The sequence below is a fragment of the Cydia fagiglandana genome, chromosome 19, assembly GCF_963556715.1.
Source record: "Cydia fagiglandana chromosome 19, ilCydFagi1.1, whole genome shotgun sequence".
NCBI classification, from domain to species: domain Eukaryota; kingdom Metazoa; phylum Arthropoda; class Insecta; order Lepidoptera; family Tortricidae; genus Cydia; species Cydia fagiglandana.
The window spans coordinates 13,733,945-13,746,347 of NC_085950.1; the positions used below are offsets into that span (position 1 = coordinate 13,733,945).

General features: G+C 39.8%; 1 protein-coding gene across 1 annotated transcript in view; it reads right to left on the minus strand.

The window, feature by feature from the left end:
- LOC134674231 (microtubule-actin cross-linking factor 1) overlaps positions 1 to 12,403 on the minus strand; it is a 312,488-nt gene that overhangs the window by 106,859 nt on the left and 193,226 nt on the right. Inside the window, exons 28-29 of the mRNA XM_063532291.1 lie at positions 8,973 to 9,088; positions 8,274 to 8,739 (exon numbers count right to left, since the gene is read on the minus strand). Of these exons, the coding sequence (XP_063388361.1) occupies positions 8,274 to 8,739; positions 8,973 to 9,088 (582 nt within the window). The remainder of the gene's footprint in view (positions 1 to 8,273; positions 8,740 to 8,972; positions 9,089 to 12,403) is intronic.

The following is a 12,403-nucleotide window of genomic DNA, read 5'->3' on the forward strand; positions in this document are numbered from 1 at the left end:
AAGGTGGACTGAGGATCTAACATGCGTTTCTTAATAGCTCTATCGGTTGGAATCTTTTCTTTGCTTTGAGGATGCGAGAACTTGCCAGTTTTAGGGTCATAATAACCCTTGAAAACTGCTTCAGGCAAGCTTAACTTGCGTTTGGCTGGGACTATTAGACCACGCTCGGATGCGTCTGTTAAAGAAATTTTATCTCCTTGAATTGGATCCCTAACCTTACCCTCTTTAGAGTCAATGATACCTGCCTTAATAGCATCTGATAGAGAGATCATGTCACCAGTTACAGAGTTCCTGACAGTCATGGCCTCTGGGTTAATATTTCCGATTTTGATAGCGTCTTCGAGAGTCATAGTAGCGTTATTAATAGTTAATAAGCCAGTATCTGGATCGTAACAGCCTTGTACCAGTCCTTCCTGCAACGTCCATGGCTTTTTGTCACTTAGCAAGTAGCCCTTTTCACTAGCGTCTTTAAGGTTTAGAACTGGCGCTGTAATTATTCCTTTTTCTAAGTCAATCAGTCCAGATTTAACTGCCTGGTCAAAAGGCACGACTGCCTCAGATTTGTCTTCTTTAATTTTAACATCAGAAGGATCAACTAGTCCTTGTGTAATCGCTTTGCTAAGGGGAATGGTATGACCAGTTTTGGGATCTAAAATTTTGCACGAATCGGGGGAATAATAACCTAACTCGATGACATCGAATAAGGAGTAAGTAACCGCTTTGGTGGCGACTAAACCCTTTTTTAACGCATCATCTAATGGAATGTGTTTTCCAGTCTTTTTGTCTACAAGTTTACCTGTTTCAGGATTGATAAGTTTAGTGTCAAGAGCTTCAGATAACGGTACAAACTTATCTAACTGCGTGTCCTTGATTTCAGATATTGTGGGATGAACAATGTTTCTATCCACAGCATCTTTAACAGTAACGAGTTGTTCCGTTGCAATGTCTTTAATTTTTCCAGATTTGGGTTCATACATATCATTTTCAATAACTGCTTCAATTGAAATCGGTCTCCTTGAGATGATAATTAAACCTCGTTGTATGGCGACAGTTATATCTATAATTTCTTGAGTTTCAATAATCGTTACAACGCCATGTCTAACTTCTACGATTCCGCGTTCAATGGCATCGGACAAGGTTATGCTTTCGTTTGAATGAGGTATTCTAATAAGTAGTGATTCATTATCAACAAGACCGCTTTCAACCGCTGAACCAATGGGTACCAAAGCACCAGTGTTGATGTCCTTAATTTCACCGGTGGTAGGATTATACAATCCTTGTTCTAAAGCCGATTCGATAGTAAGTTGTTCAGGTACCGACACATCTTCAGGTTTCTCAACAATCCAGCCTACCTGTATGCACTCTAAGAACGAAACGCGTTTGCCAGTTTTTGGATTAACCATATGACCAGTCGTTTTATCGATAATTGGTCGTGCGATTGCTTCATCGAATGGAACGTAGTTATCTGATTTGGAAGTTAAATCTTTGACTAAAACAGTTTCAGGGTCGAATATTTGCAATCCATAAACTAATTCTTCGAAAGATATTTTGGCACCTGTCTTGGGGTTCATAAAGATTTGTTTTTCTATATCGTAGACACCCATTTCAGAAAGCTCTTCGGGTGTGAGCTTCTGTGAAATGGCCACGTTATATTTTGGCTTGGACTCTCTGACTATAACTACGTTTTTCGAAACTACATCTACAGGGGTGAATCTACTAATTTGTTCCTGCTCTAATGAGTCTTGTACTGTTAAAGGTGATTCTATGCCGTTTATAATAATTCTACACACTTTAGGCTCAATCTTACTTTGCATGATTGCGTCTATTAATGGAATGTTTTCGTAAAGTATCTGCACTGGTTCTGATTTAACTTTTGTGACATTTTGTTCCGTAATTTCGTCAATGACTCTCAGAGGTTGCCTTTCAGCGTCAATGAGCATTGCCGATACTGTCTTAGCGTCATGCTCAATAGATGTATGTTTGGTGACTTGAACTTCCAAAGTTTTGTGTTCTACTGACGACGATGTTGTAGTCACTGATTCTACCGGTTTATATTGCGTAGTTGTTGTGATAGTGACTTCACCTGGACGTGTTGACGTTTTAGTAGTAATTTGTTCTATTTTATCCGTTATTTTAGGTCCCTTAGAGGAGTTTTCAATAGCCAATGCCTCAGCTGGAGTTATTTCACTTATTTCAACTCCATGTGCAGGTGATGTATGGACCTTTACAACTTCAATGGTGCGTTTGTATGTGTCTGGGTCAATTAAGCCTCGTCGATGGGCTTCTTCTACGGTTACTTTATCACCCGTTTTAGGATCTAATATAGAAGTATTTTTCACAACCTCTACTATTTTTGAAACTGCTAATATTGGAGCTCCAACAACAGCCACTAGACCAAGTTTCGCAGCGTCTGCAAAACTTATTTTCTTTCCCGATTTATCTTTGACTTCTCCAGTTTTCTTGTCGACCACACCTTTGGCAATGGCGTCTTTCAATGTAATTTCCTTACCAGTTTTGGGATCAACAATTTTCACAGCATCTTTAGATACTGTTCCCTTATCGACAGCTTTCAATAAATCATCTGGTAAGCCCGTTTCAGTGGAAATCACGGCTGCTGTTTTAGGATCATATACTACGCCCGGAGCCACCTCCACTGGTGTAGCTGATTGTACTTCTTGTACTTCTTTTGTGATTTCTTTAGAGGAGATTTGGTCTTTTTGGATTTTCTTTTTTGGAGCAATATCATCTTTAGACGGTGATCCCTCCTTGTGGGCCGGGTCTTTGGATTCTTCAACAGGTTTTGATTTTGTTGGCGTTACTCTGTCTTTAACTACGTTTTCTACTATTGTTTTATCATCAGGAGCTTCCGAGTATTCTGTCTCGTAGCTCTCAATAGTAGTTTCAGAATAACTAGGAGGAACAGAAACTTCTTCACTAATTACGTGATAAGATGATGATTCATTCTGTGTTATTTCAACTGTTGTTACTTTAGAAGATTTTGTGACTACTGTACTAGTGGCGTGTTCCGTAACGTGTTCAGTAGTAGGTTCAGATGTAGTCACAACAGTTTTAACAATAGTCGTTATTTCATCGCCTTCGGGGGTCGTCTTTCGGAATTCTTGTATAACTGGCCCTTTTTCGAGAGTTTGAATCAGCTGCCCGGGTGTTTGCTTTGGTCTTACATCTGTAATAGGTATTTCGTGAATAGCAGAGTCAACTTGTGTATGTTCTGGCATTTGGCCTTGTGTTACTATGACGGTCTTTTCTGTCACAAGATTTTTATCATTCTCTTTGGGCAACTTTTGCAGTTTTATTTCTTCTAATATGGCCTGTTGTGGGTTAAGCGTTTCTTGTGGACTAACGTCTTGAATAAGAGTAGTTTCTTTTGATTTCTGTTCCGTTGACTTTTTCCGAGCGGGTTCAGTATCAGCAGTCTTTGTTACTATTATTATTTCTTCTGCCTTTTTAGTTTCTACAACACTGGATTCCGTTTGGAAATGTGTCGTAGGCTCGTCTTTCTTGTGTAAAGGAGCTTTGGTAGTCTTGGGTTCTACTTCAGTTTTCTTTTCTATTACAATTGTTTGATTTGTTACCGGCTTAATTCCTTCAAAAGTGACTTCCTTTGATTGAGAAAGTTTGGCAGGTACTGCAGCTGGCTTAGGAGCAACTTCGTGTTGTTCGACTACAGATTTCTTTGGCTCTTCTATTTTACGTATGTCTACTGTTTTGAGTGACTTCTCAGTGATAACTCGGCCTTGCGTTTCTGTAGCTTGGGCGGTTTCTTGTTTTGGTTTCATAATTTTACTTGTTACCAACTTGGCTCCTTGAACAACGGCCATACCAGCAAGTACTGGAGCGGCAACTACGGCTACTAAGCCCATTTTGGCCGCATTTTTAACGTCGATTGACTTTCCGGTTTTCGGTTCCTTTAATTTACCTGACTTTTTGTCGATCAGACCCGAGTCTACGGCATCTCTTAAAGTAACTGGCTGGCTAGCTTCAATGTTGTAAATTACTGAGTCAGGGTTAATAATTTTCTTGTCCAAAGCCTCCTTAAACGTGATAGTTTTGTTTGGAGATTTGGGATCTCTAAACTTCTGTGATCTTTCGTCGTACAGAAGATTAAATGCTTCATTTAAGTCAAGCATTTCCATTTCGCTTTTCTGTTTGGGTTCAGTTACTTCTTTAGGTACCTCAGTATTTAATAACCCAGTGCTTACAGCTTCAGCAATAGGTATGGTTTCTCCAGTATTTGGATGAGTGAACGTACCTTGCTCAATATTAATGTACCCGTGAGTGAGCGCATCCTCAAAGCTAATGTTTGTGTCGCTTGTTGTAAACTCTTCTTTGCTAACCTGTTCGTCTCTAACAATGCCCTTTTCTCTTGCCTCTTCAATTGTGATGACTTCTCCAGTCTTAGTATTTTGTACTTCGTTGGCATTTACCAGCACGTAATCGGCTAGAAGTTCAATCATTTTTGTTGTTATTGTGTGTTGAGACGTAAAGGTTTCAGTAATTGTTGTAACTACGCCTCCCATTATTTCTGTATTTGGCTTGACTGCCAAAAGCCCTTGTTCCATTGCCTTATCTAACGGAATAATTTCTTTTGTTTTTGGATTTGTGAAAGTGGCGTCTTTCAAATTGACTGTCCCTTTATTTAAAGCTTCTTCCAGTGTTATAGTTTCCTCCGATTGTGGGTACGGTATAGCCATTATCAGGTCCTTCTTAACAGCTTCCTGAACGGGTATTATTTTTCCTGTTAGAGGATGCTTGATGTCAGCCGTTTTAGGATTGATCACGTTTTGTTTAATAGCAACCGAGAGCGTCATGGCAGCAGGTGGAATATTTTCGGATGACTTCACAGTCTCAGGCTCTGGAAATACGCCTGCATTGACGGCCGTGACTAAATCCAGTGAACCTTCGTTAGTTTTAAGGATATTTTTATCGTTATCAATGATGTTCCTTTCAATAGCTTCGGCTAGTGTTAATTTTCTGCCTGGAGAAATGGTCACCATTGACAGAGGATCTACTATTTCGCAAATAATTGCTTCTCGTAGTGTCAATTGGGTACCGGTTTCTGGATGGATTATTTTTCCAGTCGCAGGATTTAATAATCCTTGTTCTAAGACTTCAGGGATAGATAAACTCTTGGCCAAGGGAATCAGAATCTCATCTTGACCTTCTCCGTCTAACAAACCTCTTTTTAGGGCTTCTTTAATAGTGACAGCATCACCATGTAGGGGATCTATGATTTTACCGGTGTTTTCTTTTACTAAGCCCTTTTGGATGGCTTTTTCAAGGGTAATAGGTGACCCACTTTCATCCTTGTATACTTTGACAGCTTCCAAAATGGTAGCTGTGTCTTTGTCAATAAGACCTTTTTCAACCGCTTCTAAAGGCGTAACTACTTGTTTTCTAAGTTTTTGTAATACGATTGGTTTTGTTTCAAACTGTTCAACTAGATTTTCCTTAGCTACATTGACGCTGTACTTCGGTTTTTGTGTAACTTTACCTACTTGTATTACATCCGCGGGGTGAAGTGATTTATGCTTGTCCGCAGGTAGCTCAGTAACACGTCTAGTGTCGGCTGACAGATTGTTCTGAATAGTTTCTACTGTAATAAAGCCTTCCGACACGGCAGCTCCTACAGAAATTTGTTTACCTGTAGTTTGAGAAACTTTTGTTGTGCTAGAGCCTGGCAGCCCATGGGCATTATCGGTAGAGTCACTGTCAGGAGTCTTGTCTCTTAAAGATTCCTCGTATTTCTTAAAAGTAACCGCATCGACCAAATCTCTTTCGTATGCTACTTCCATTGGCACTTTCTGTCCAGTACGTGGATCTACGACCATAGTGCTTTTAACCACTTGAATAATTTTAGACGCGCCTACTAGTGGTGCTCCGACCACTGCAATGAGTCCTATCTGAGCGGCTTTCGTAAGGCTTATTTTCTTACCAGATTTATCTTTATATTCCCCTGTTTTCTTATCAATAATATTTCGTTCTATCGCTTGGTTAAGAGTTATAGGGATGCCTGTTTGAGGCTCAACGACCTTAACTGTATTTGCTGGTACTATACCTCTATCGACGGCTTCTAAAACGTTTTCTGAAATACCAGTTGAGGTTGATATGACTAAAGCAGTAGCTGGGTCAAAGATAACACCAGAGGTTACTTGAACGGGTTCAAGCGCAGACTGATCTTCTTTGGTTACGTCATAAGGTGAAGCAGAGTCGCGGGCTTCTGAAATTTCCATTTTGTCAGGCATACCGGCTACTGACGTGATAGTTAAAATTTTCTGCGAGGACATAGATATAGAAGATTGTAAGAAGATTATTAGTTTCCTTTCAATTGCTACTTTCATACTAAATGTTCCCGAAGTTTGCTTGTATCGTCCGGTGTTATCGAGAACACGGAATTCGAGAGCTTTATCTAGAGGGATTTGTTTCTTGGTTTTAGGGTCGATTGCCATGGCAGAATCAGGGTTGATTATGTTAAGTTTTATTGCCTCTTCAAAGTCGAGGACTCGGTCTGTTCCTGGAATAGTAAATGTTCCCGATTCAGGATCAAACAAACGCTGATCTATCGCGCCTTTGAGGGACCAGCCACCACGAGGTAGCTCAATCGTATTTTTCTTAATAGTCATAGACGTTACTGTCGGCTCTGTGACAATTGACTTTGATGATCTAATTTCGTGCATCGTGATGTTCGACGGATGAACGGTTTCACGGACTATGTGGTCGGGACTTTTGACGGTTTCAGGTCGAGAGTCTCCTTGAACTTTGCCCTCAGGACTAACCGGCAAGTCCTGGATATAAGATTTTTTCGTAATTTTAAATTCAACTACTTGTCCCGGCGCTAGCTCTTTCTTATTAATACGATCCTGTAATTGGATGACGCGGGGCTCGTTCTTCTCTACGCCTAATAAACCTTCATCTAAAGCTTGTTGTATGGGGAAGACGGTACCGGTAAGCGGGTCTGTGAACGTCTGGGTGGTTTCGTCAATGAGCCCTCGTCTTACGGCTTCCGCGAAAGTAATAATTGTTTCAGATCTTTGTGAGCTGTTGGTATTGGTAAGCGTGACGTATCTTTTGACGGTTTTTGTAACAGTTTGCAACGTTAGAGTAATGTTAAGGAGAGAATTCAACAATGCTGCTCCTTCGGGAGTAATCATGTTAATTTCGACGGCTTGATTGAAAGGTATAGGTCTTTTGGTAGTGGCATCGAGCAAATAACCTGTTTTAGGGTCTAGAATATTTTTAAACACTGCGTCTAGAACACTGAGCTCTTTTCCGTTTTCATAAATACCTATCTTGCGATTAAACATTTCTAATACTTCAGGCCTAACAATGGACACTTTCGTGCAGTCCTCTAGGTAAACGAAATCCCCGCTTTCCGATTTAAGGAATGTTTCGCCGTTGACGTACTTAAGGTTGCCACGGCTCATGGCAGTGTTGAATGAGACAAATTCGCCTGTTTTAGGGTCTCTGAAACCGTCGATGTCGAAAATAGATCTTTGGGACACAGACGTAATCAAACCGCGGTCAACTGCTTCAGGAATGGAGCAGATCTCTCCCGTCAGATTGTCTCGGAACTTGCTATCGGGTTGAATGATCAACGCGCCTAGGGCTTCCGACAAGGTCAGTAACTGAGCAGATTTAGTATCGGTTACACATTTTACGTTATCGCTATCTAATACACCTACTGAAATAGATTCCAAAATGTTCAAAGGTGTCCTTTTGGCCGGCGATAGTATTTTGCCGTCGTTTGTCATTAAATTATGGTCACAAGCGTCTTTAAGTGTCATGGGTTTGCAAATTAAGCGCTTATTAGCCGCGTCTTTGAAAGAGAGCTTTTCTTTAGTTACATTGTGTACGTATTTCGAATGTTTAGTGTTTATTATATTTTTCTCTATTGCTTCAGCAAGCGTTATTTTTACGTCATGTTTAGGATCAACGATTTCCCTAACGTTGGGATTGATTAATTCATTTTTGATGGCGACATCTAACTGGAACTTGTCGCCCGAATTTCTGTCCAAAATCCAACCGTTGTTGTCAACAAGGTCTTGGTTAATCGCGTCGGATAAAGACAGAACGCTAGACTTTATTTTGATAATCTCATTGTAGATGAGGTAACCCCTCTGGTACGCTTCGGCGATGGTAATGTAGCTGCCATTGGGCAGTCTGTAGAGACCGTTCTGTAGATCGACTTGTCCCCTGTTGAGGGCGTCGGAGATACTCATTCCTTGTGTGCTCGGTCTATCCCCTTGAACTGTTACCTTTATTCTCTTTTCCGCTGGGTCCGCCAGTCCCTGTTCGGCGTCGTACAGTTCGCTCTGGATTGCTTCCAGTAAGGTAACTTCGTTTCCGTCTTCTGTTACTCCACAAGGTCCCGTTAACCTCGCAGCAAGTTTGGGATCTATGAGCCCCTGCTTCGCTGCTTGCTCTATTGTCATAGTTTGTCTCGTTTCAGGCGATGATAGTAATCTGCCCGTCCGAACATCGAGTATTCTCATGTTTATAGCTTGTCCGACTGTGAGTATTTCTTTCGTCTCTGGGTGGACGATACCTCTGGACTCTATTATGTTAGGCCCTTCGTACATTTTGTGTACTCGTTTGAGATTCCTTATGTCAGGTCTGTCGTCTTCGATGATAGTTTTGGTCGTGTAGTTGGGCGAGACTAGTTTGCCGTTAGATATGGGCGTGTGCCCGTCTAGCTCTGTCGAATGCGACGTCCTGACGTATCTGTTATCAAAGTAATTTTGCTTAAAAACTGACACACAAATCTATAAATTAACTGATCTCTCTTATAACCAACAAGTGAAATGTAGTGTTACTGTTCTTGCTTAATGAAAAACGTAATACATAAGTCTTTATTCTTCTCAAAGGAAACACTCTCAAGTTACTCTTAAAGTCTCTAAAGTTACAATGTAGTCCGATTTAGGTATAGCTAAAGCCTAAATCCATGAATCACTTACTGTTCGGAGGTATATGTGGAGGTGTAGGTGTGCTCGGTGGAGGTGGCCAGGTCCTGCATATTGAACTCCTGGCGGAAGGAGCGCGCGGAGCGCGGCGCCATCGCCTCCACGAGACGCTATAAAAAATTTATCACTTTAGAATCTATAAATCTGCTTGCCACTAAAACTATCTACACCAGATAATTGGAAAATTTACATTGCAACGATTTTAATATTAGACTCATATTAGTGTAATAGTGATTTATTTTCAATATACGTTTTAATTATAAGGTTCTACAATAATATTACTGTGGGAAGTCTCGAGCCGGCACCCCAACAAGCTAGAATCCGAAACATGTTCAGTCTGTTCACTACTCTGGCCTAGGCCTCAGAAATTTCTATGAAAACATCTAACACGCTTGACCAGAAGCTGATAAATTACTAACTTTTTATTATAACAATATACTGTGTTGTTTGCGTGTTAACGGGGCAGGCCAGGTCGAGATCGCATGTGCCATTATAGTTATAATAGACACCCTAAATCTAGAATAGTGTTAACTTTTCAGTTATTAGGTCATATCACCAATCCTAAAGGGTGCGACCTCTGCATTCAAGGTAAAATAGTATAATGCAATTTTTTAGCAATGAAAGCAATTATTGTTATAATACCAACCCGGCACTCGTACGCGAAATCATACTCGTACTCCTCCATTGTCAGTTTTAAAACACAAACACTAAATCCGTCTCACACAACACTGACACATTTCACACAACGTCTACTTAATCATCACTTTAAAATGCTTATCTAAAATGTAACCTGTACCTAAATAAATACCGGTTAAATTCTAACTTACTACAAGATGAAAAGGTAAATAAAATAGAGAGATTAAAAACTAAAATATTATAAGAATTGATAGTTAACGAGTTGAGAATACAGCTAACAAACGTACTGTCTGGAAACTGAATGGAAGCCAGAAAACCGTAAATCGAAAAAACTACAGATTCTAATTTTAAATCATTCCGAACTGGCGACCGGCACGACTAGCGCGCGCGTGTAATTACCCGGTCGTTAGTTACCATCATTTTAATTGTGCTTTCCTACAAGTAAGGTTTAGATAAAACAGCTGTTCGACAGCTTTTGAGGTTAGGATGGTGACTGGCTGATTCGATTGGGAAAATGCGTGGAAATGGTGCGCGCGCACTTCGCCGCGCCGGTGCGGTGACCGCTTAATCTTGACACTCTGACACCGTTTTGAAAACAAAATCGCATTATGTAAAGGTGGGTGGATTGTATAACATACCGCATTTACTTTATCGAAGGGTTAAATTGGGTTCACTTAAAATGTCGCATATTGACATTGGGTTGTGATTGTCGAATGGCAAGAACAGTTGTAGTTCGAAAGTTGGCAGACCGCGATTGTAACAACACTAGGCCCTTCAAAAACAACATGAAAGTAGAGTTAAATGAATGACGTCTACAGATTTTTTGTCAGCTACAAACCCTGAGCTTATTAAAAAGTTGACGTCTTTCACGAAGTCTCTCACTCACTACCAAGGCTTCGCTGTAAGGGATGTTCGTCGTATCCATCGAAAGTTTATCGCAAAATAATTTATGCGACTTCTACCAGGCGTGGCTCACTCCGCGATATCGTCGCTTTGCTACAGGTAGCTAAAAGTACATTCGTTCGACCCCAATTATGGGGTTTGCCATAAGCCGCGCGTGGCGCTGTCGCCACCTAGCGGCCATATCTGTGCTGATCGTGACAGACGCGTTTTGTTAGAGAGTGAGTCTTCTGTACCTAGTACTATTATTTATTCTGTGCTTCTACGTCCTAGGACTTTAAACTTAATGACGTTGGTTATATTCGCTTTGGGTAATTACGGCAACATAAAAATCGCTAAAAAAAATGGCTTTTAAAAATTAACGATGGGTAAGTAAATAAAAAAAAGCGGTCATTTTACTATCACTTCAAAAGCGTATGGTATTATCTAGACACGCGGCAGCGTGTCAAGCCAAGTTCAAGCAAAGGAACTGGCTAGCCAGCGCCAAGTGTAATATTACACGAACCACTTGGTGCCACTTTTGACCCTTCTATAACTCAAAACATCTTTAACGTAAACACATAAAACTACGTGTGTTTAATTATATCCATAAGGACATCTAGAAGCCCAAATTTCATGAAGCTAGCTCAAACGGTTATAAAGATATGAAGGTCAAAAAGTCGTAAATTTTAAGACTGACTGACATACCTATAGTACCTAAACCTAACTTACTTCCAGATGACCTAGAAGGATGAAATTTGGAATCCAGCTCAGTTATTGTGTGAAAGCGTAGGAAAAAATCTAAAAATAAAAAAAAGTTATAAAATAGGGGGGGTCCCCATACAAAAAAACCATTTTTTATTGTGACTGACATATAAGTACCTAAACCTAACCTACTTCCAGATGACCTAGAAGAATGAAATTTGGAATCCAGCTCAGTTATTGTGTGAAAGCGTAGGAAAAAATCTAAAAATAAAAAATAGTTATAAAATAGGGGGGGTCCCCATACAATAAAAACATTTTTTATTGTGACTGACATATAAGTACCTAAACCTAACCTACTTCCAGATGACCTAGAAGGATGAAATTTGGAATCCAGCTCGGTTATTGTGTGTAAGCGTAGGAAAAAATCTAAAAACAAAAAAAGTTTATAAATAGGGGGGGTCCCCATACAAATTTCTTTTTTATTGTGACTGACATATAGTACCTAAACCTAACCTACTTCCAGATGACCTAGAAGGATGAAATTTGGAATCCAGCTCGGTAATTGTGTGTAAGCGTAGGAAAAAATCTAAAAATAAAAAAAGGGGGGGTCCCCATACAAAAAACCTGTAATACGCGCTAAACAACCGGCCAACGGTGTGTCGTTGGCGGCGCGCGGCACCACATAATTCATACAAAGAACAGAAGTAAAAAACATGCAGCGGAAACACAAGAAAAAACATTAAATCTCAATACCTGCCTAGTTTTCTTTACAAAAAGTATTGATATCCCATCAAAAACATAAATGTAAAAAAGGAGAGCCAAGTTCAATACAAAAATTATGCTTGGCTGTGGGGTTCGCCGCAAAAAGAATGGAGATCTAAATGAGTGCCAAGTTCTATGTAAAATCCAAATATGTATTTATAGGAACAAAATAACATTATAAACAAGTATTAAACTCTATCTTTGCTTTATTGGATACCTATAACAATTACTGTTATTTTAAAAAAAAATGTGAGATCTTAAAGTAGGTTAGATTTGGCTTGGTCAGTTTTTATCAGAATTACAAAATATATATGTTGAATAACTTTATAAAATGACTGGTGTAATGAAAACTGGCCAAGTCAAATCTAACCTGCTTTAAGATCTCGCATTTTTTTTTAAATAACAGTAATTGTTATAGGTATCCAATAAAGCAAAGATAGAGT